Source organism: Thunnus albacares, chromosome 5, assembly GCF_914725855.1.
Source record: "Thunnus albacares chromosome 5, fThuAlb1.1, whole genome shotgun sequence".
Lineage (NCBI taxonomy): Eukaryota > Metazoa > Chordata > Actinopteri > Scombriformes > Scombridae > Thunnus > Thunnus albacares.
Window position 1 is genome coordinate 19,682,294 of NC_058110.1, and position 25,355 is coordinate 19,707,648.

Genomic DNA, 25,355 nt, shown 5'->3' on the forward strand with positions numbered 1-25,355 from the left:
TTAATCCTTAGTCAAGCAGGTTTTTCAGTACATCTTGGCAAATTATGTCACAGACATTAATTTTTCATTGCTAATTGTGTTTTGAATTGCCTGAGCATAAAATGAAACGGTTGAGCATTCTTTAGTTGCGATCACAAGCTGCTTGTCGCTTTTTTTTTTTTTTTTTTTTTTTTTTTTTGCTGTCTGCATGCATGTGCGCCGTATGTGTACACCTGTGTAGGTGTGCATGTATGTATGCGTGTGTTTGTGTCTGCACCGCTCTGATGGTGGCATTTCTAATAGTGCTTTTTACTGCAGAACATGGTGAATAGATGGTAATTATCAACCGCTGTGCTAAAAATACCACATCCACGCTGTAGGGTGAAACCTCCTCCATCACTATTTGGGGTTTATTATAAAATGTTTGTGTGTTTTTTTGCTATTGGATACATATTTGGCTGGCAGCGGTTTGTTAGGAATTTCCTTATCTATCCTTTCCAGAGCTCTTCTGCTTCCATGTGAAATTGGCACGGTAATCTGCTGCGATTTTCCTCCCTCGCTCTTTTACCCGCAATGCTCATGTACTGTAAATAGGAAAGCAGAGAGCAGTCTCCCATGCCCTCTGCAGCCAATGAAATCCTTCCTTGGAGGTTGGAGACAAACAGCCAATTGCCAAGCCTGATGTTGACTGAAAATGTAGCCCCAGTCAGGAGGGAGAGAAATGCTTAATCTTTTTTTCCCCTCTTGTTCTCATACTCTCCTGTCTAGGGTATTACCATAGAGTGCACAGCGGTGGCCACATGTTTGTTGATCTGCCAATTTGCTCTTTTATTACTGGCAAAAATTATTTGACCTGAGTGTGTGTGCCTGTGTATCCAGAGTATCCTATGCTTCGCTGTTCTATTAAACATGAAATTTTAAAGCCATTTATTCAAGATTTGGCCTTACCTGTCCGACGTATAATACACAAATACACATACACACTGCTTCTCCCTTTTTCATACACATTGTATGTCTCACCCACTTGCCCACTCCAGACGCAGAGCACTTCAAGGTACCATCATCTACAATTTCAGAGAGAATGGTTCAAAATGGTTCCCCACAGAGAGATGGGGCGCTACCTAGAATCTCAGAGGAAATTGTTCTCTTTTGAACCGGAGAAAGATCAGAAATGAACGTAGTCCCATACACTGCCCCCACCTGCTTATCAGTTTACTGTTGAAATGTTTACATTATAGGATTCTTATCAAGCAAGAATCAGAACAAAATAAAATCAAGTCTTTTGAAGGTGAAAAGACAATAAGAGTCTTACAAATAACATTTTGTGGTTCAGAGTACATGCAGTAAACCCAAACACTACATTTTTCAGAAAACTACTGTGGGCATCCAACTAGATTTGAACCTGCGCATCAAATAATTATGGTGCAACCTTATGTATGTATAGTACACACAGATTTCATGGAGGGGAGCCAACAACCATGTTACAAATCACTGTTCAAAATTAATTATGTTTTATAGTGTGACAACACTGTGGTTAAGATCTGGTTATGTCTTGTTTGGCACAAAATCCACTTAGGGTTAGGGAAAGATCATAGTTCGTGGTAAAATTATCACTTGAACTGTAGTTAGTACTTCCTTAAAGTTACGCAACTCTGTCTTCACACACAAGGTTCCAAGATGGCAGACCTGCCCACGCATGTGCTACTCAGATCAGACACACACAAATACATGCATACTGTAAATATATCAAAATTAATGTGTTAATGTTCATATAACTTATATCGTGTACTGTCCAAATATTTGGACAAATTGTCCTGTGATGCTTTGGCAATGTTATTCTTGAAAGTTTCATGCCAGGTATCCATGCACTGCTGTCCAAAATAATCATTAGCAAATATCAATATCATAATCATAACTAAACTTAACAAATTGCCATTAATATCATTACTACCGCTTTTCCTGAAGTTCTGCATGTGGTCTGTTCCAGTGATGTTGCCACTTGTTTTCTCTTCTCACTTTTTCTCTTTTTTTTATTTTTAACATGCACAAAGACAAACACCACTCTGCAGCAGAATAGTTTTGGGGTGTGTAATAAGTGTTATAGCCTCACATGGCTGCTATAGACTTTTTGTCTTTTTTGTCATCATTTTTGTCTCAGAGTGGGTGAGCATGAAGAAGGAATTTAAGCCTAGCGTCTGAACTCCTACATGGCCTTTCCTCCGAGTTATTTACTCAATCTGCTGTCTTGTTTACTCACTGCTTACCTGTATCCAAGCCCCCTGGTTGTTTTCCAGTCACATTTCCACACTTTGGGAGTGGTGTCTTCCTCTTTCCCAACCGTGAAGAAAAAGAGTTGGGAGGTGGATGAGGAGAAGAGAAGAGTCGAAGTGGAGATGAGAGTTAAAAGTGAACACCAGAGGGTGGAGCGTCACGGTCAACCCACTGCTTCACAAGCGCTTTCCTCTCTGTCTCTATCTCTTCCCTCCTTGGGGCTGTTGACTCACTGTTGTGCTTTTTGCAGCAGGGACTATTTATCAAAATCAACAGTGAGTGTTTTTATTTGTATGTGAGCATATGGGTCATGCACTTATATATGGGGAATACTAAGCTGCATAGGTGCTAGTTTATAAGGCAAATAGGACCCTTGGCTGTATACTGTTAATGCAACGTGAGCAAGTGCATCTTTTTGCCATACACATATTGTCACTAACAAACACATTTTTGTCCATTATAACTATGACTATAATTAACTAAAAGAAATTACAGAAATGCTTTAAAGGAAGCAAATAATACATGAGTAACACACTGGCAGCTTACTTTAAAATGATTGTGCAGCAACATTGTGCACTAAATCTAAAAAGATAGCCACTCAACTCCGACATCACAGGGAAAAAGCAGTATCTAAAGTCAGTGTTAAGTTTGTGCCTCACTGTAAACCTTCCTACTCGGATCTCATTCAGAAAAAGATTCTGAGCCATAAAAAATCCTGACAGATCTGTATAAACCAGTAAAACACAGGTCCACAGAAGCACTGAGGGAGTTTAATGTATGAAGCATAATTCATACACTGAGGCAGTTTAGAATCGAAGACAAATTACTCATTATTGTTAAAAAAAGTCCTTCACATAAAGACAATGAAGAATGAGAATATTAAAGAAAACATATACTAATTTGGAGGCAAACCTGATAACAGAAAACAAAAAAAAACAAAAAAAAAGTGATTAAAAACAAGCTTATGACATTAGACTATTACTTTATCATCTGTCCCTCATGGGGTGAATTGGCATGGCCAAAATAACTTAAATCAACCTGTGTTACTAATCTTGGAGCAACTCAGCTGAGAAGTATGATACAGTTTTGTTTATTTTTTCTTTTTCTGCCAAAATAAATGAAAACTGTGCACTTGGCTGTGCAAAAAAAGTTTAGTTAGTTTAGTTTGGAATAAATGTAAGAGAAATTATTACACACTCCTTAAGATGTTGACCTGATTTAACATTAGACCTGATTAAGAAAAACAGAACACTTAGGGCCCTATTTTAATGATCTAAAGCGCATGGTCTGAAGCGCATGGCGCAATTGCGTTTAGGGTGTTTCCAAATCCACTTTTGCTATTTTAACGGCGGAAAAATGGTTCAAAGGGGTTGTCCATAGCCTCCTAACTAATCAACAGTTGTGCACCCATCTGTGTAGGTGCACATTACTGTCCTGATCCTTAAAATAACAGTGAAACATTGCGCCATTGACTTTAGACCAGGTTTTTGTTGGTCTATAGCGCAATCGCTCAAGATAGCAATGTGCCTGACCACACCTCATTTTAAGACCAACACACCCATGGGCGCACTGATGGGTGCAAGTGCCATTGCTATTTTAACAATGTGGGCGCCGGACGGGAAAATGACAACTGCGTCGGTCTTAAAATAGCAAAGAGACTTGCGCTGCACTTAGCAAGTCTTTACACTTAGTCTCTTTACACTTAGTGTATTACACTTAATGTATAGGCTTGTCACATAATTACAGTGTAAATGAATATATATTGCCATCCATCCATCCATCCATTTTCCACCACTTATCCGGGATCGGGTCATGGTGGCATCAGACTGAGGAAGGAAACCCAAACATCTTTCACCCCGGCAACACCTCCAGCTCCTCCTGGGGGATCTCAAGAGGGATATGTAGTACCTCCAGCGTGTTCTGGGTCTGCCCTGGGTCTCCTACCAGTTGGACGTGCCTGGAACACTTCCAGAGTGAGGCGTCCCAGAGGCATCCTAACCAGGTGCCCAAACCACCTCAGCTGGCTCCTTTCGATGCGAAGGAGCAGCGGCTCTACTTCAAGATCCAGCTGGATGTCCGAGGTCCTCACCCTATCTCAAAGGCTGAGCCTAGACATCGTCCAGGGGAAACTCATTTCAGTTGCTTGTATTCGTCATCTCATATATATATATATATATATATTGCTTTGTTTTTATTTTGCTAGAGTATTTTGTATAGTAACCAAAATTAAAGAATTTTAAAATTATACACCCGTCAGGAGAAAAGACAAAGAGAACAGAGAAAAGTCAGTAAGAAAGAATATATACATTTATACTCAACAGAAAGTAAGTTCCTGAGAGTTAGAGGCAGAAAATGATACATCTCATTGTGCTAACACATGGAAGCAAATGCAGTGTACATACAATGTATCTTCAGGCTTACATTTTGAAACAGAGAACTGAAATATTCTCTGCTGTTTACCTCCACTTACCCCTCCTCATCCTCTCTCTCTCTGTCTGTCCCACACTGAGTGGGTGCTGATGGTACATGTGTGATCTCTCCTCAGCGTAATGCACTGCAGCGTTAAAGATCAGGTTGTTAACACTATGATCAGGGACTGCATTAGTGGCACTGGGCACTCCTTCACTGTAATGCTGGAAAGCCATAATTGACTTACTCAACACATACACCCACACTTAGACTCACACACACACACACACACACACACACACACACACACACACACACACACACACACACACACACACACACACACACACACAGACAGCTTCAAATGATGCTCTGGAGCATGCACGGATACACACACACATACACACCATGGTTTGCCCCTGCCGCTATTCACACACCCACATTCACTCCCACAACATTGAAACTCAAAAGCTGATGAGTGCAATTTTAATCAAAATTAAAGCCCACATGCTGTGAATTTAAATAAGTCTATTAGCAGTCTCATTAACCATTGTTTGTTTTACTTTTTTCACTTTACTTCATATTCTCTATACTTTCAACGGCTAATGCCCCTGGTGGCATTTTCCACTTCTCTTTCTGTCTTTCAAGACACTTAGGGTGTATAGCCAGAGCATCAGCACAACTTAAATTGTTCCTCTGAACCAAATCGTTAGTTTTTCACTGTCCTTATAAAACTTTGTTCTGTGTGTGTGTGTGTGTCCATGTGTGGCTGCCCAGTGTCTGTGTATGAATGTGTTTTTTACATGTGTTTGACAAATTAATTTTCTTATCCTTCTGACTTTCTTTTAACAATAAAACTACAGGTGTCTGAAATTAGTTTTATTTATGGAGTGAGATTTATCTCATTTTCTTATTCCACATCTATCTCTGTTCACGCAGGCAGGGAAGAAAGATGGAGCACAGCCAGCAAGATGTGAGAGACCCAAACAGATAGAAAAGAGGACTAGACAGAGGCAACCTGGCAATTGCGACAATGGTCTCACAGATAGAGCTGATAGCAGCCAAACCTTGCCAATGAGAGCTGTATGCATAAGAGAACACATTGGAGTTGAATACTGGGAAGACACAGGGTGGTGAAGAGCTTGATGAGGGCTGCATACAGCCAGTGAACAATGGGTAGAAGGAAACAGGCTGAGCCAGAAAAGGAAAGGAATAAATCAGGTTGGGAGGGAGAGACAGAGAAAGTGAGGGAGAGAATGACAGAACAGGTACGAACAACACAATGGCAGAAAGGGAACAGAGTGGAGACGCAATGGAGCCTTGTCTGTTGCAGGTGCAGTTGGCTCTGCCTGGGTACCATGTGTGAACATGTGTGAGTGTGTGTCTAGGTGTCTATGTGTTTCTCAGTATCCTAATTTTGGCTTCAGACATTCAAGATTATATTGAGATATAATCTTTGTCATCTTTTTGTATTAAAATTTCCTTTGTTTGACCTAAAACGAATCTGACAACGTCTGCCTCAAGACTCATGAAAAAGTATTTCTACTACTCCCTGTAGCTCCATTTTGCTCATTACACAATTTACAGGGAGGTAATTTCTGGATGGTTTGAAGTAGAATTCATATTTTTGCTGAAATCGACCCAAAGAGGGATGAAAGAAATATTAAAAATAATTGAGCATTCAGAAACGTTAGTACAGGTGTACTAAAGGACACACTTACAGTTGGAAGTAAAGTTCTGTAGAATTTGCATGATTATCGCACTGTTTGGACTAGGAATGCGTTGGCTTTTTCAGTCCTGATACCGATTCCGATACCTTGGCTTTGGGTATCAGCCAATAGAGTTCCGATCCAATATGTTTAATTAATGAGCTGTATGCATCACTGTGTGGAAGACACTGGGATCATTCTTTAATGTGTAAGGCAACATCAGGTTTGACTTAAACATTGCTTTCCTAACTTTGTAAAACAAAATGTAACACATAGATACATAGATATAAATGTACTGAATTGTTATCTATTAAAATAATGGTAGCCGATACCAGATGGGCCAATTGTCATCGATACCCAATCCACCTATTTGAGTCAGTATGGGACCGATATTTGATATCTTTGAGACAGACCTGCGGAGTTTGTAAAGGTGATAATCAGGTTTAATTAAGCCTGACTTTGGACGCCATGGCCCTGTTTGGCAGGAAATAAAGATACAGTTGCCAAAGGAAGAGAGGTCAGGTACAGAGGAAGCAAGAGATGGGTGAATAGGACACGTAAGCAATTCTCTGCATTGAAAAACTGTGCCAGCATCCCACCGTCTGAAGGTCATCATTCCTGCAACCCCACCAGATTTTATGCCACTGGACACTTATTCGTGTCAGTGGGAGCAGCTTTTTGATCACGGTTTAAGTAAGTGTTGACTACCACAAACATTGCAAATGATATTAGTGAATTAACTCAACATTTATAGCAGGGCTTCTCAAAATGCAGACAGAAGTGCAAATCAATCTGGACAGAACCATGTGTCAATTATTACATGAATATGCAGCAATATATTTTCTTGTGTTTAAGCATCGCAAGCATGATCGAAAATGCTGATGCTCATTAGTGTATGCTCGACACACATTGAAGACTGTTAGACAACACAGAGCTGCCTGTGTAGTCTTACAGTCTTACACCGGTCCAGTCACCAGAAGCATAATGTCATTACCATGACAACAAGTTGTGTGAACGTTATTGCTAATGCAGTGTTCTGTCAAAGTTTGAAAATTAAAGTTGATGAGGAGAACAGAGTTTCAAGCAACAATATTATAGAAATGCATTAATTCTCTTGCAGTTCCGCACTAAGGCCCCAATCAGACAGAGTGCTTTTTAGCAGCCTGGGGCGGCTTTTTGTAATTGTTTTCAATGAGAGTGGAGCTTTTTGCTCGCTGCTTTCGCGTTGCTGAGCGCCTCACGTTTTTCCGCTCTATGCACCTCATGTTTTAGCAGGAGCGCCCTAAATACCTCAAGTTGAATAAACTTCAAAATCATTTGTGTTTTTTCCCACTGTCCAATCCTCAGATGCAGCAAGCTGCTCTTTTTTTTTAATTGTAGGCTTCGACAAAAAAAGGCAGTGCAGTGCGCCTCATGTTTTGCAACCTGCATAAAGCGCTCTGTCTGATCGAGGCGTAAACCTGTGTGCTCATACTTCCACTGTTTGACCAATAAACACATCTGGATCAGTGCCTCTGATCTGGCAGTCACACTTTTTGTGCTCAGTCTCAGGCACCGATTACAGGTAAAGAGTGCCATGTCTCCCATTAAGTCAAGCAACCATGCTGTCTTGTTGAATGTGAATAGCTTTAGTTGAATTATATAAAAGGATGTTGAATGTATGAAGTTTTTATTACATTATGGATACGTCATTCATGTCAGTGCATTGTGTTGGCATTGTTCTGGACCCCTGGCCTTACGTAAAATTCATATGTGCTTAGTTCCAATAATTCATAGGCTAATGTCCATCCTATCCTATCCTGTCTTGTCCTGTCCGGTGCTTTCTTTCTGTCCAGTCCTATCGTATCCTATCATATTCTCTCATTTCCTTTACTGCCCTGTCCATTTACCGGATTGTATTTTATCTTAACGTATCATATATCATCCTGCGCTGTCCTGTTTTGTTTTATTATATCATTCTCTCCTGTCCTGTCCCTTCTATCTCTCTCTCTCTTGTCCTTTCATCTCCTCTCTCTTCTTGCTTTCATGTCTTTGCTTCTTTCTTCTTCTCATGACTTCCACTCCCTCCTTTTAATGTTTTATGATAAAATGTAGTTGTAATTTTTGTGAAAACAAAAAAAAAACTTCTCAATACACATTAATATTCCATTACTGTTCTTGCAATGTTTTTTGTTTTGTAAATTCTATTTTGTTTTTGTTAGATAAATCTTTACTTAGTTATTTTGAGAAGTTGCACTGTCACAGCTGATGTGTCAGGGTCACTTTCTTGGTTTTGAATTTTTCTGTCTATTCTTTAAAGCAAAGGGTTGACATGGTTCTCAAAAGCAAACTCAGATAAAAAAAAGTCCTTGTCAAAGTCATCTTATTTGCAGTCTGTTTGCACCCTATTGCACTGAAAAAAAACTAGGTACTATGCTGGTCATAGTAAATGGCTAGTGTCCCAAACATCTTAAAGGTCAATGTAGATCAGATTTTTACAATTGGTGGGTCAAGACCCAAAAGTGAGTTGCATACTAATGTCTGTACTGACAAAGTACAGACATCTGAATATCACTCATACACTTGTTTTTTGATGACTTAGAGTGAAAAAATAACTACAGTGAAAGACAATACGAGTATTAAGAGGATGGTTCTTTTAAAAACATATTTTAAAGGTAAAAGAAAGGAGGGAAAATATAGGCAGAAACACACAATGCTGTGCTCCCTCACCTTGAAATGGCAGCGTTCCCCTTGATAAAAGGCTAATAAGCCTAATCAGGGCTGATTAATTACACCGATAGGCGCTGCGTTTGCCAGCCTAATTGATGGCTTTATCATTGTTTTGCACCGGGCTGAGGGGATGATGGTGTTCCTCAGGAGGAGCTAGAAAGATTTAACCCAAATGAAGGTTACTGGTGCTAGAATAGAGAAGGTAGGGTGGTGGAGTGAGTGTTTCTCTGGGCATACGGAGGAAAGAGTCCACTGAACAGTGGAGTATGTAAGTTTTTCTTAGAATTATTTAATGGGGGATAGGTAAAACATGGTGACTTTGAGAAGTATACTCTATGGTGTTTTCTCTGTACAGATTCACTCTTTACTTTGACCTGCAGTCCTTTTTCAGTCCCACCCTGCTCATCTCTCAGAAATCAAAGTTCAGAGTGTCTGTCCACCCTCTGAATGATAGCACATGTATTGAGGCTGTGTATTGGACTCTTGAGAATGGCAATTCATTCTCCTCAGAGGGCCTTTTCAAATCCTATTTTCTTGGTCATTACAAGAGAAATCAATGTGGCCTTAAGCTATGTAATCACCACTGTTCACCTGCACAAATGATTGGGCCAGTGCTGCTGCCATTGATATTGACAGTAAGAACAGTAAAATATAGATATAGATATAGACATTTTATCAGAAATAGTGTGGAAGTTATTGATTAATTATTCATTATAAAGTTTAAAGCAAATTTCAGTGTGTCAAATTGAGACCTGGTTCAAATTTCAGAAGTCATCAAAGAAAGATTAGTTTTAAATGAGAAAAGAGTTTTGAGCCACACTCATACAACTTAAAAGCTGCTACAAAGACTTCACTCGTGACTTGGGCACAAACTATTTTATAGGACAATTTAGTAAATATGATTGCACTACACCTGTACTTCTACAATGATGCACTGAGACCTGTCTTTTCAAGAGCCTATTTTTTCAAGATTGAAATCCCAAAGATGAACGAGCATAGATTGACCCCTTAAAAAGTCATGATAAACTTCACTGATTTCAGTTTGAATTGACATAATTTAATGCCTAACATTACTGCCTCTGTGTGTGCCTGTGTGGTTCAGTTACATTCAAACATAAATTGATATGCATGCTTTTGGGTTTTTATCCTAAAATGCTGAATTTTCTTTTAACTTTATTCTTTTATCTTTATCTCTTTACTGTCTTTTGTTCTGCTATAGCCTTTGCAGGCAGTGCCCCTGTGTAGTATCTCAGACTTCACAGCCTTTGGGATGCAGGGAGCCATGTGCTCTATATTTATCTAGCTCTATGATTTATTAATAGTCTCCCCAGTATGCGCAGTACTAAAAATACAGTGGAGGCAGAGCACCACATCCAGCATCTAGCTAGGAATGAAGTGTTGTCAACTCAGCAGCTTTCCACTGTAACATCATGCACGTCGAGGATGATCCAGGGATTCAGGTTACCTCGGTACGCAAACTACTCTCTGACTCAGCATTTAAGTGACCCAGTCATCCTATACACTGATAAGGCGATTCAGCAAATCACACTGTAGAAACTGAGACACATGATTCTAAATGAAAGATTCAGTAAACTCCAGTATTTAGGTGTGTTTAATTGTATGTGCAATCTCATCCCTGTGCCTCACTTTCTGTCTCTTTCTCTCTCTCCTCTTTTCTGCAGTATGAATACTTCAATGCTGTACTGATCAATGAGGTGGATGAGGAGGGGAACAGTGTAGAGCTAGGGGGAGAATTCATCCTGCAACCGAATGACCACTTTAACAACCTGTCAGTCAACCTCAGCCTCAGCGTGGTCCAGGTGCCCACCAACATGTACAACAAAGGTATGTTCACTACCTCTATTGTACAATAAAATAAAAGGGCTGTATGTTTAAAATCCAAGTGTGCAGACAAGCTTATATTTAACACCCTCAACATAAAAAAGTCATGTACATCTTAGCCTCTCAGGAGCTGGTTTTGTTGCTGAATGGTTCAATCATTTAGATAATTAAAACACCAGTCTTAAAATGAACAACAATCAGTACAACAGTTAGTATGTGCTGGTGCACACGAATCTGTGCCTGTGTCAGGAGGAGGATTTGAGTTCATTAACTGTAACTCTTTGGATCATCCCTGCCACACGCTGACTTAATTAACAGTTAAATAATCAGACATTCTGCTAATTTACCATCCACTCAAGTCCAACCAATGAAGTCATGGCCTTGTACAATGCTCAGTGGACAGAATGAATGTCATGTCGGCTTAACCCAGCAACCAAAGGCAAAGAAATTATATGGAAAGAGAGCGAGAGGGAGGGTGGGGGAGAGGGAGAAAGTAAACGAGAAAGAAAGTAGGTTAAGTCAGACTGATGGAAGGTCTGAGCAACAGATTAATTACAGCTAGGTGGAAAAAATAGAAAAAGCAAGTGAGAGTGACAGAAAGAGAGTGAATGAAATGGAAAGGAATTGAATGAAAGTGCTAGGAGAGTGAGGCTGGCAGGCTGGCAGACCGATACAAGGAGAGGAAGGGTAATTTTGATTTGATTCACAGGCAAATGAGTAGAATCACGCACACAGACACACACACACTCTCACACACACATACACAGAGAGACAGAGAGCGAGCTCCAAGAGTTTTAGATCTGCAGGCTTTGTTCCCTGGTAGTGATAACGTGGATGTATTGGCTAGGACTTCAGGAAGCTTGATGGTGGGCAAAGTCTCACTGTTCTGCAAGAAGTGACTGAGAGGCCTGGCTTGAGGAAAGGAAAGTTTGTGAATGATTCTTTAAAACATTTGAAAACATATTTTACTGAAATTGTTCTCCTTTGGAATGAATCAGCAACAGTTTTGTCTACAAATACATCATCATCATCATCATCATGAAAAAGTCATCCTAATATTTCTAAACGGGTTGCTTTTGTAGTTACATACCATAAATATTTTCATGAGTATCACTTGCTTTCAGCCAAGATGTTAGCAGCTGCTCAGACAGAAAATAGTACAAAGAATTGCAGGAGGTTGAGTTAATGTGGGTATGTTGCTACAGGTGCAGGTTAGAAGATGAAATATGATCCAGGAAGTCCAATTTTAGCAACACATTCATAGGTATAAAGGCCTAAGACTTTACATCTCAACCACTGATTGACCAATGCACTGCGTTGCTGTATGACACTGTATTACATCACAGCAAAAGTTGAAAAAAGTTAAACTTTTTTCTAGGACAACCTGCTCTTTTTTTTGCCAGAGCCCTCTGTGGCTGGACTCTCGATGTGCCAACACAGTGGTCTTGTTGAAATGAAAGAAAAGGCTGCATTCTTTGTCTTATTACACCACACATAGCAGCCAATCACTGTCATCTGAACCTGTTCTTTATGCTGCTGAACAGCTGGCTGTTGCCTGTGCACTTGGTGGAAACGGTGATGAATTGGAGGTTAAGTCCATTGATAGCAGAGAGCTGCATGACCCTGGAGATTAATCACAGGAGGAACACACCACACCCGACATCCATCTTCTGAACTCACATTGCAACCAAAAAACAACCCACACCATCATACTTTATGAGGCCGCATGACAGGAGCATGTAGCACGGGCGCAGAGAAGTCATGCACACATTTACAGCATTTGCCATACTCACTGAGATGGGAGTCTGTTCGCATCCACGTGAGCACGTGCACTCATGCGCACACCCATTGCTTCTTACTCGCTCTTCTTGTTAAACCTCTCCTTTCTTATCATCATAAGTAACTTAATAATGTGACGTTGATTTCAGCTCATATTGCTCAGAACAGTGCAGTGGGTAACCTACACAATTCTTCTTTTTAATCTGAGTACACGTGCACATGTGAATATATAGAATCATGGGAGCTCCTGTGATCAAATTGAATTAAGGAGTGCATTAGTTGAAAGGAATTTAGATGACAGCTTATGGGAAAAGTAGAACCCATACACACTCCCTCATCATGACGAGTTAAGATCGTAATAGACACTCAAACTGCACCAGAAGTGACTGTATTGTTGTGTAAATGGAGCCTGGATCAAATCCAGCCTTCTTTCCACTCCACTCCATAGAGGTGGATGGGTGTTTACTATCAAGAGAGGGTTTTAGTGTGCTAGCTTCCAGAAGACTAATTCGATCATGGCTTATTGGCATGACTGTTGACAGCAGAACAATGTTGCCAGCATAGGAGATGATGGGAAATCTGTTATCTGCTTTTCTTTCTCTCTGTCCATTAGGTACTTGTCTGTCTATCTGTCTCTCTCTCTCATAGTAATTTTCTGCCTGCCTTTCCGTCTGCCGTCCTGGCTTTCTTTTTTATCTCTCTCTAAGGCTTTTGTGTATCTGTCTTACTTTATGATTGTGTCTGTCTGTCTGTTCATCCTTTTCTGCTTCCATCTTCCCCGCCCCGCTTCTGAACCAAGAAAAATTATGGTAGTGAGCAGCTGTAATGAGCTTGGCTGCTTGGCTCGCTAACCAGTTACATTCATGACTCTCTCAGCCTGTAAATTGAAAAAGAAGCTTCAGTGATTGATATGCTCCACCATATATCACAGTCAGTTTGGGTAGAATTATCAACAAATGCAACATCATTGTCAATATTGTATATATTTCTTTAATTCTTTTTCTCTACTCCCATCTTTTCACTCTGTTTTTCTGCCAACATTTTCTCTTTATCCCGTTGTAATGAATAGTTCCTGATAGTGATCTGTGGAGGACTGTACGATACGATACGACTGGATGAGCAGGCACTAGAGAATACCTGTTCCAGCCTCCTGGAGTGTAAAACAATGTTAACCTTTTTGCTCAAATACTGTTTTTTCTCTCTTCTCCATGCGTGTCTTTGCCCCTCCATTTTTCTCCCTTTAATCCTTAGACTCTGCAATTGTCAATGGTGTGTTCTGGTCTGAGGCCTTGAATAAAGTGTTTGTGGATAACTTTGAGAGAGACCCATCACTCATATGGCAGTACTTTGGCAGTGCCAAAGGCTTTTTCAGGCAGTACCCAGGTAAGTGTGTGTTTGTTTGTGTTGGTGTGTGTGTCATGTGTGTTTGTAATTAAGTCGCTGTTTCCCTAAAGCAGAATAAGGGGTGTGTGGGAATGCTCAGTGACTGATAGCTAAACACTGGAGGCAAGCAGGGTGAGAGAGAGGAGGAGGGGGAAGAGAAGATAGAGGAAGAGAGAGCAGGGAGGTAAAGGTGAGAGAGTGTGTAGAGATTAGAGAGTGGCTCAAGAAGATGGATAAAATTAACATTTTCAGGTGAAGTGGAATGAATAAGAACAGAAGAAGTATTATTAAGAAAAGACGCCTATTGAATGACATTGGTGAATACATACTTTATTCTATGTAGATCCTAATAGAAGATAATTGAGGGAAAGGCTTCTTCTCTTTTTTATATTTATCTTTTGACCTCTTGAACCAACATATAGATGTTCACTATTAATAGTTTTTAATATCATATGCCTCAGTTCACATCTGACATGTATATTCTTTGCTGCTCCAGCTCTCAAAAACCCTCCTCCACTGTCTATTGTTAGCATTCTGACCACCCAGGCCGTCCTCACAAGAAAAACAAGAGTATAGGCCTAAAATAACCTTGCGAAGCGGCTGGATTCTTGAGATCATGACATCACGTAAGAATCCATCTTGTCAGGCTTCAAGTTTTATGCTTGTGTCCGGACCAATGAACGTCCTATGAGGATTCCCGCGTGATCTTGCAAATCCAGCTGCCTCTCAAGGTAAGACGGTGATAGACAGATGGTTCATCCAATCACCTGCCAAATATTTTTTGAATGTGCCTGGCCTTTTCCAAACAGTTTCCAAGAACGACTTCTCATATGGTTATCTGTAACAAACCATCTGACGTGTCAGGTCAGGTCTAAAATTCAAGCAGGCAAAAACAACCTATAGTTATGTTTACGCCATCTAGCGGCCATAGTAATTATGACCCGGGGTAGTGACGCAGTTCAGATGACGTCAGTATAAGGTGACTTGATAAGATGATTTTTGCCTTGTTAGGAGGAGGCGGGTTGGGTGGATGTCTAGATAGATAGTGGACCTTGCTGCAGGAGACCACTGCTCATTTCCCGCTTCCAACCACAAGTGTCATGTTTCCAACCATGATTCAAGACATTTTTCAAAAACTGTAACATTGCGATGTTTAATGTTGCCATGACGATGAAGGTTGCGTAACTTTAAGGACGTATTACGTATAAGGAGTCAGTTTTAATAAGCAGGCAACAAATTTTTTAGATACATTCTGTTGTGACAGTGTGCTTTGGCAGAAAGCCTTTAGAGCTCCTTAGAGCAGAGTTCCTGGCCACTTTTTTATGTTTCGTGCACCTTTTAAGCCAAGGTAACAGTTTTTTTTCCTTCTGTGCAAATGATGCAACACTAACACTATTGCAATTCATTGTTTATTTTTAGCCTTGACTTCTGATGTTGACTCTGTCTCTCAAAGGGATCAAATGGAAGCCAGATGAACACGGAGTTATAGCTTTTGACTGTCGTAACCGTAAGTGGTACATCCAGGCTGCCACCTCTCCAAAGGATGTGGTGATCCTGGTCGATGTCAGTGGCAGTATGAAAGGCCTCAGACTGACCATCGCCAGACAGACTGTCTCCTCTATACTGGACACTCTCGGAGATGACGACTTCTTCAACATCATTGCTGTAAGTTCACACAGATATGCACACAGCTGTAAAGGGGTTACATAAACTACTTAACCTCTGTGTTTTTAAGGCTTAGATAGACACACACACAAACACACAGGCCCTCATCCTCTCCTCCTCAGATCAGAGGAAATGCTGGAACAAATCAGCTTTCTCTCCTGTCACGCTCACAACCAATTAGCAGTCAGCTGAATGAAGATTTGAATTGCAAAAAAGACAGTTGTGATTGGATCCCGCCTCAGGCACCCAAGCCATTGTTATCGCATCTCAGTCTGGTGAAACTCCACGAGTGTGTGTGCGTGTTTGCGCAACCGTACACGCGCGTGCGCGTTTGTGTGTGTGTCTGATGCTATTTCACATCAAAACGTAGTTAGTCACTTTGCCAGCCTCCATTCTCTTTCTGCACAGAACAAAGTCTTCATTATCATTTGATATCCTAATCATGTTATTTTGAAAATTATTCTTTTGAAAAATGAAGGAAAAGAGGATTTAGAAAATTAGGCAGAAACATATTGTTTTCCCCTGAACACTCAAAGGTGTCATATTGACTCATACACTCTTTTTATTGTGTTGCTTATTACCGTGTTACTTTTACAGTGTTGCATTCTATATACATGGAGTTCCCCCATAGAAGACACACACATGTATACAAGTTACACACATCCTATTATGAAAACATTCATTATTTCAACCAAAATATCTGCAGTGATGTAACAGATTATGTGCACGCATAAAAAGTTTCTTCTTTTCATGCTACAGTATACACACACAGATGCATATGCACATACACTGATTAGGGCAAAATTGCCGGCTTTGGAAGAACACACTTCAATTCTCTTTCTTGGACTTTGAAGTCTAATTCATACTCATGCATTAAATGGTGAATATTATCACAGAATGTCAGGCAGTAGCTACATTGTGTACTGTACTGTGTGTGCTTTTCATCAAGATGAGTGAAGTTTCTAACATCTTCACATTTTATATTTTTAACATTAAACATTTCTATACATACAGCATGATTGAAGTAATTGAAACAATTCATTTTGTGTTCTTCCAGTACAACGAGGAATTGCATTATGTGGAGCCGTGCCTGAATGGAACTCTGGTCCAAGCAGATGTCACCAACAAAGATGTGAGTTTAGTCTTTCTTTCTTTCTGTTATTGTTTCTCTTCCATTGTTTTTTGTGACTGAGGCTTTGCGGGTTCAGAAAATAGAAAAAGAATGCAGATTAATAAGTAATTTGTGGTTCAGAGTGATACTTTATGCAGTTGTAGTCTGTCTATGAGTGCGTTTACATGAATATTAGTATCTTTGGTTTTTAGTCTTATCCTTGTTTTGATCATATTTGGGATATAGTGTTTACCTGGAACACGAGAAACCTGGTTGTTCATACATGTCTCTGTTTTCATGATCATAACAGTATCCAGGTTTCTGATGGTCTGCCTATTATGTGTCTTGATTCCTGAACATTTCAGCCACTTATTTCTGTTCCGACTGAATTATCTCAACAATTGAGAATGAACAGTCCGCTTTCTGGTTGTCTGGCTTCGCTGCTGGATTTATTATTCTGCTGGATTTAGTTTCACCATTTAATCACTTGTAATGGAAAACAGGGCAACAACACATTTCATGATCTGCATAACCAATGTCAGACTTTCCTTTTCAGCGTGTTGGATCATCATTTACCATTATATTATTTGTATTACTGATTAACTACTATGTAACTTGAATTGATGACATATCTGCAAACACGGAGAGGCAGAAAATGATCAGGAACCTGGATAAGGTGTTAACATACCACAGTATTCTGGTTTTCTATCAAGAATTCCAGCCAGTTTATACAGCTATAGAGTATAGAGTGTATAGTGTAATATAGATATAGTGTTTACATCAGGACACTCCAAAAACCTGATCAAAACCAGAATCCTCATGCAAATGTGAACACACTCTAGGTGAATATATATTTGTTGGACAGTTCATAAGAGACATTTTCATTTCATTCATAAGATGGCACATATGATAATTCCCTGATGTCCTTCTCCATCCCTAAGTCTCTTTCCCTCTCTGGTGCTTAAAATATAGGCTCCATCTTCAGGTGCACACTAAAAATTCCTTCCCCTCCACATTCTTTAAAATTCCATTTGAAAATTCAGTTGCTCACCTCTATTAGTCCAGGCCATACCTTCGGGATGCAGCTGTTTACTTGCAAAGGCATGGACTACTTTCCACGTGCAAGTCCTGTAGAATAATGTGTGTGTGTGTGTGCCTGTTGGTGTTTAAGTTAGTTTCTGTTTATTTCAAAGTGAGAATACACTTATGCATATGGATTAGTATTATGCGTTTAATGCCAGATGGTAGTTTAATGTACTGTGAGTCAGCCAGCTAAGAGGAGAAGGCAGTCTGCACTAGTAGATAAGGCTAATGTCTTTTACTTCAGCCGGGGGCAGGAAGTGACTGTCACACTGGAGACTTAAACAGACTGATCTGTCTTTCCAAAATCAGTTATTTCATACCCAAACTTAAACTGGGTCATAAATACCAGCTGTCAAGCTGTCACAGGATGCCACTCTCTCACACACGTTCGTCTGGCTATCAGTTAGTTATTTGTCTACGGGCTTTCTAATTATTACTCACATGCACAGCAGTTCCAGGCTAATATTTAGAGCCATAAAAGGAAACACTCATGATTTTCAACACTTTTCCCATATAATAATTGCTGGAATAAAACTAGTAGAGTCTGAAATAATGCTGAAGGTTTGCTAAAAAGTTTTCTTCAGTTATGTCACAAATGGACAGTCGATTTATGCCACTATTCTTGGTTTTTTAGCAACTACTTTCAGTGCATTTGTTTTGTTGCATTTCAATGACTAGCAAGTCTTAACTTCACATACTTTGTAACGAAATTAGCACAGTCTTAACCTAGACATCTTTTCACATGCAAATGTACAAATCCATTAACCTAGACTTCTTTTTACACGCATATTTTGAAAATCCATTCTTACTGGGCAGAATGTTTCTGAATGGATGCAACAACTGTGCCTGAATTTGACTTCAAGAAAAACTGCTAACCAGTGCCAACACAATGGGTGGTTGCATATATGAGCCAGAATGTTATACTACTATGATGTTGAACTATATGATGGACATCACATTTCATCGCTGCAAACATGTAATGTTGATGTTAATGTTACTTACAGTTTTTATTCAGCAAAACCAACTTTTTCTGCCTGTCTTTTTCATGCATTTATCAGAATTGTGCCTGCCTTCATGTTGAGATAAATAACTTGCCATAAAAATCAAAACCTTAGGCTTTAGCAAGCTGCAATTTATGATATGTTTGTTCATTCATTATTCTGTCCCTGTAGCCAGGCTTCATTAAGCTGACTGCTGTGATCATTTTTGAGTATGAAAGGTGTCTGCAGCATTGAAGGGTCTGATGTCCAAGGTACATTTCAGAGCCTTGTGGTGCAGCACAAAAGGTTGGGCATATTCAGTATAACATGCACACACAGATACACGCATTCTGACTCTGCCACTTTAGTACACTGCTGTGCCAGGGATTGAACATAGCCTGCTGTGCTGAGACAAATTACTTCGATCTTAACTCACACACACACAAGCACAAGCACTCTCTCACACACACACGCACACACTCAAATGCGCTAGGTAAAGTTTGCTGTGCTCCAGGGTAAAGCCTTTTGTTGGAACCGATTAACCTTTTTACACACATCAAAGGAAAGGTTGTGTCTTTTTGCCATATGGGGGCATCGTCGGGGACGCTGGAGGTTGTTTTTGTGCACATTTTTATTTGTGTGTTGCTGGTGCTTATTGCTGTGTGTGTGTGTGTGTGTGTGTGTGTGTTTACTCCCAAGTGAGCAAGCCCTGCTTTGGCTTTACGCTGCTTGGGTCCCCTACTGTGTGTTGAGAGACTTTCCTCCTCCCATCAGTAAAGAGCAGAAGACTGGAGGAGATGAATTTAGTGGGAGTGAAAGGAAGGGTGGAGAAAGATAATAGGCTGGGAGGATGCCGTTTTAGGTGTGGAGTGTTCTTAGATCCTAAAAAGTGAGGGACAGACATATCTTATAAGTAAAACCTTTGTTGCCACTTATCGTATATAAGTGTGTTAGAGTGTTGCTCACTTCCACTGGTGGAATTGTTTTTAGCAGGTTGTTAGATAGAGCCAGAGTCAACAGGAAATGTTCCAAATGCCAACAACTGGATCTGAATAGCTATAAATAGATTGAACTGGATAATGGGCCGTGTGTGTGTGTGTATGCACGTGTGTGTTTGTGTGTATTAGTTTGCCTCCAAGCTGTTGCAAATAATTAGACATGCACGCGAGACCTGTTAGGTTGCTGACAACATTAAACTCATCATTAATTGCCAGAGAGGTAATGTACCTTTTGTGGCACGATCACACCTGTGAACAGACAGACACACACACGCACTCATGCATACACACTAGACTGAATGGTTGTCAGTTAAAGGGAGGTGGAGGGAAAACAGGGCATTTTAGTTCTTTCAGTCAGTATGTGACATTTCACTCTAAGATAATGTGGCAGTTTGCTGCAAACACTGGCCTAGGACCGAGTGAAAGAGCCCATTAGACCATTGGTGCAATCTCTATTCACAAATAAATGATGGTAAATTAAGTTCAGTGAAATATTGTGTTTATCTGTGTTATGAGCAAATAAAACCAATATCTTTTTTCTTTTTACTATTGCTGTCTACAGTTTGTACCTTATTTTTTATTTTTTCTCCATAAAAATCAATAATGACCTCCAATTCTGTCACCCTCTGTTTTTTCGTTCTCTCCGCTTGTCATCATGATTGTAATGTTTCCTCCCCAAACTTTATTTTCCCAGCATTTCCGGGAGCACCTCGACAAGTTGTTTGCTCAAGGCATCGGTATGTTAGACATAGCTCTGACTGAGGCCTTCAATCTTCTCAGTGACGTAAGTAATTCGCTCATGCATGATCACACACATCTACGCGCACATGCACACAATCACATACACACAGAAAACAAACTGATGCGCAAAATTAATTAGCGCACTGTAATTAATAGCTAAATCAACACAATCATGCAAAAACCAAGTAAACAAGGCACTTGATGACTCAGGTTACTGGGTCGACATCTCCTCATTATGAAAGTGCAATTAATCAAACACTCAAACACATGTACCATTACTTTCAAAATGCTGATATTTCAACAACATGTACTATCTATCTAAGTGAATACCACAATGACAAATGTTTCCATTCTGGTAAATGACTCCTCTCTGTAATCTCAGGGTGGTAATGCACTCTTACACTAGATGTCCTTGTAGCTTGTGTGCATGTGTGTGCATAGGAGAAGGCATGCTATTATTATTCCATTAGCTTGATGTTATAACACAGTCAGCTTCCATGTCGTGAAGGTAAGTCATGTAAAGATAAATTACATGCTATAATGAGAATGAACTACAGGAAGTGTTTGGAAAAAAAGTAGATTTTAAACTGGTTAAATTTGCATTCTGATGGAAGGGGAGCTGTATTGTTTTTCTGCTCACCTGCAGTAACCCCCCCCCCCCCCCCCCCCCCCCCTTCTCTCTCTCTCTCTCTCTCTATTTCCAGTTCAACGAGACTGGGAGAGGTAGTGAGTGTAGCCAGGCCATTATGTTGGTGACAGATGGAGCAGTGGATACATATGATGCCATCTTTGCCAAGTATAACTGGCCAGAGAGGAAGGTAGTGTATTAAACACACAACACACACACACAGCACATTATTCTGCAATTGTGTTCTAGGACAGTTGTATAGTGAGGTCATTTGAGTTTCCTATTATGCCTTGTTTACAACTTTATGAACTTGAAACCATCTATTCTAATGGAGGATAGGCACCAGAGAGCAGTGGACTAATGCCCTCCTGTGGCTATGAATGACTATTATGTTCGATTTTTTTTTAAATGTTGAGGATGGGCTGTCTGAATATGCAGACTTATGAAGTAGATGCAGTTGACACAATGGATGGATGTTTTATAGGGTTAAATACCAATAATTTACATCTATTATGACTGCAACAGAAATATAATTTCTAGAGAAATACAACAGTGCTCACTGACCAAGACAACTACAATGCATCCTATTGATAAACGCTTGTTTTGTTGTCAGGTTTCACAGCATGTTTTTGCAAAGTAGTAGTATTTCGTTGAGTTGTTAGAGAAAGTTTTTGACAAGCAGAAGGTACTTAATGGGCCCAGTATGGGGTCCTTTCAGAGGGCTTTAAAACAGAGTTAAGTATGGCCCTGTCTCTGAAGACTGAGCTGAGCTCTGCTGTCCTGCAAGGTAATTGTGGTGCTCTTCTGACAGGCCATGAAATGAAATGGGAGGAGAGAGTGAGCAAGGAGATGGAGGGGAAGAAAAGGGGTTATTCTTAGGTCATTTTCTTCTGTAAAAGAAAGCCCACAGGGTCTCCACTCTGTAATAGTACAGCATTCAATGATACATACATGCACCCTAAAACTCACATTCTGTATGCGTGCAAAAATGAATGTGACTGTGTACACATGTAGTACAAACTTCCATTGCCTCAGGTAAGTCTTTTAACAGCCTTGACATCAAATGCTCTTATAGTGAATGTGACTGTGGTATTTTTTGTGTGTGCAGGAGTCAGTAGTGGTGATTAGACAATTGATCTCAGTGTTAGGATACATTATTGATTATTAGCCAATTTTAATCTTGAATTTGTTTGAGCATATGTTTGCATTGGAAATTGGGTGGCTGTTGGTTACAATCAATGCTGCACTTGTATTCCCATGCAAGAACCCCCACCCCCAACACACACACACACACACACACACACACACACACATACATACTCCTGCCTCAAGGCTGAACAGCAGTGAGAGGAGAGGGGACAAGGCTGCTAGATAGTTCCATTTAGAAGAAGCCCCGCTGATAATAGAAGTCTTCAGTCTCTGTCACTCTCTCCAGTCTCGCTCTCTCCCTCTCTCCCCCTCTGCTGCTGGTTTTTAATGGCTTCCTTCCAACCAGCCTCACAGCTTCACCACTGTATAGTCTCACACTGAGTATATAGGCATGCTTTAGTGAAATCTGGATGCAAATAAGTTGCTGAATAAATATGAGTATGTAGATGGAATTCATTCCAAATTACTCTAGAAAAATGTTAGTTAATATTCATTAAATGAGATCATAAAGAAAGCATTGCCATGAAAAACAGTATCTACTGATGAAAAGTCTAAAAGACCCGACAACTTCAAATACATTCCATAATGAGTTTTTCTTTCATGTAAAACCAGTGATTATTTTCAGAGAGATAAAGTCACAATTTTCAGATAACTAACGTTTGTAGATAAAGAACGTTTTAGAAACAATTTTGCATTTATCTTTACTTTTTTGACTGATGACCTCAAAAAGCACAACATACTTAACATAACACAAAACAAAGAAGTGAATTTTTAAAATTCCAAATGCCTTATTTAAGAACATAAGTCTCCCTGACTTTTATACCCCATTCACACGACACACATGTGGAGTGTCTATGAGAAAGGGTTCAACCTATTACAGCTGACCCTTCACTGGACTGGTGTTGGACAGTGGTCAGAGGAGACCCAGATTTGGTTAACTATTGATGTTGCCAGGAAAGAAAGTTAGGATATTGTAACCCTAGCTCTATAAGCACAAGCGGAGCCCTCTATTGGACTCTATTGGTAATACTCTCCTCCAGTCGCTTGCACGCAATCACCCACTGAAATTTGCATGTACATAGCTGGCCAATCAGGACGCGCCTACTGATTCCATGTGACTCACACAGTATATAAGGCAGCGTCTCACTGCCACTGTCATCCATAAACCACTTCATCGGATGGCATGGGAGCAGCAGGGTCCATAGGTAGACCATCTAGACCATCCTGCCCATCCTTATCAGCATTGGGTTGATCTTGAATTTACAGAAAAAAATTGGCGATGGGCTACATGTGCTTCCTTCAGCTTCAGGCCTTTGATATGCTGTGCAACACATAGCCCTTCCCATGCCAGCTTGTGCGCTGTTCTTTGTGCACTCCCCATACCTTATCTGTCAAAACCATGTGGAAGTGCATCATGAGGCCCCAGTTTACATCCTCTGCCAGTATTGCTTTTGTTGTCCCACTAGCAAAGAGCTAACCTTAATAGCCTGGAGACAACACTGCAGCTCCTCAGTCTGTAAAGGCGACTCCTTGGGCTCAGTCCCACAAATGGGAGGCACATTTGCACCAGGTGCATGTGTAGTAGGGCCAACGGAACAGCCTAAAATGATGATACCATGCATGAGTCTTAGCAGACAGAGACATAGTCTACATGTGGCCCTGGTTTCCACTCTGAATTGTGAGAGGCACTCCCTGAGTAGTATCTGTCTCTTTCATGTGAGAGTCAATAGTTCAGGCTGGGAATCCACCACTAGGCTCAATAACTGTGTCCTCTGAGAAGACTCCAGCCTGCTCTTGGCCCAATTAAGGCCAGTTAAGTACAAACAAATTTCATCCAAGCAGTGCCTTCCTGTGTGAATGGGTCCTTGGAGTTGCAAACTCAACAGATGAGAATCAGTCACCCGAAGAACAGGCAACTTTAAAAATATTAGTAAGGGTTAGGAGAACAGGTACTATTATTCTGTGTGCAGCCACCTTACAGGTAGTTGACTTTAGTCTCAATTGATAATCAGATAAAATGTTACATTAGTTCAAACGTAGAAAGTGATAAGAAATGAGCAAGTCCAATTCCTGAATCTTAGTCAGGACTGATTAGAGTTGAGCCTGTAATCATTTAGAAGTGTTGGGTCACCAGCTTTTGGTAATGGTAAAACAAAAGCAGACTTTAAGATAAGGAATTTCATTAGAGGCAAAAGATAGATTAAAAAGATGTGTTAGTGAAGGAGAAATAAAATCAGCTGCTAACTTTAGAAAGTGTGGCACAAGGTTATCAGGGTCTGCTGATTTGCTGATGTCCAGAAGTGCGAGTGCTTTGTTTACCACTATGGTAGTGACAATTAAAATTAAAAAGAGGTGTACTTATTCATATAAGCTGTCAGTCTGAATGAGAATGTATTTTTGTGGCTTTTGTTTAGCTGTGCTCGGGCATTGTTTCTGCCTTTAATTCTATGCCATATTAGATGTTTTTACATAAATCTTCATGATCTTTAAACATTAGGAATCAGTCTTATTTTCTCCAAATCAAAACAACTAAGATCAGAAAAAACAAAAAACTAAATAAAAACGTCACACTCCATCAAATACTTTACTATACTTCCTTAAAACATCAGGTTTAGCTTTAGGATATGGGATTATAAAGTGCAGTAACAGTTACATTATTACAGTATAGACATCTATTTATCCAAAACCAGTTTACTTCACTATTACCCAGGTGTAACAGTCATCAGCAACAGCAGATAATGCCAGAATCATCACTTTGTATATTAATGGATATGGTTTTGGTTTCAGGGTTCAAACCTAAAGTTAACCTACATTTGAAATGAGCTAGGGTTTTATAACAAACAGTAGGCCTGTCTGGGCTAGATTATGCTACATATTGCATGATAAGTCCAGTAACAGCAGAACAATTAGCCTACTGTA

At 40.0% G+C, this 25,355-nt stretch overlaps 1 protein-coding gene across 4 annotated transcripts in view; it reads left to right on the forward strand.

The window, feature by feature from the left end:
• The window catches only part of cacna2d3a (calcium channel, voltage-dependent, alpha 2/delta subunit 3a), a 133,150-nt gene that overhangs the window by 55,481 nt on the left and 52,314 nt on the right, over nucleotides 1-25,355 (forward strand). For 3 of the 4 annotated variants that reach the window (XM_044351321.1, XM_044351318.1, XM_044351319.1), the window contains 6 exons: nucleotides 10,760-10,922; nucleotides 13,950-14,081; nucleotides 15,535-15,746; nucleotides 16,804-16,878; nucleotides 20,613-20,702; nucleotides 21,364-21,477. In XM_044351321.1, the coding sequence (XP_044207256.1) occupies nucleotides 10,760-10,922; nucleotides 13,950-14,081; nucleotides 15,535-15,746; nucleotides 16,804-16,878; nucleotides 20,613-20,702; nucleotides 21,364-21,477 (786 nt within the window). Of the gene's footprint in view, nucleotides 1-10,415; nucleotides 10,547-10,759; nucleotides 10,923-13,949; nucleotides 14,082-15,534; nucleotides 15,747-16,803; nucleotides 16,879-20,612; nucleotides 20,703-21,363; nucleotides 21,478-25,355 lie in introns of those variants that run through there. The other variant, XM_044351320.1, reaches the window with a different exon arrangement.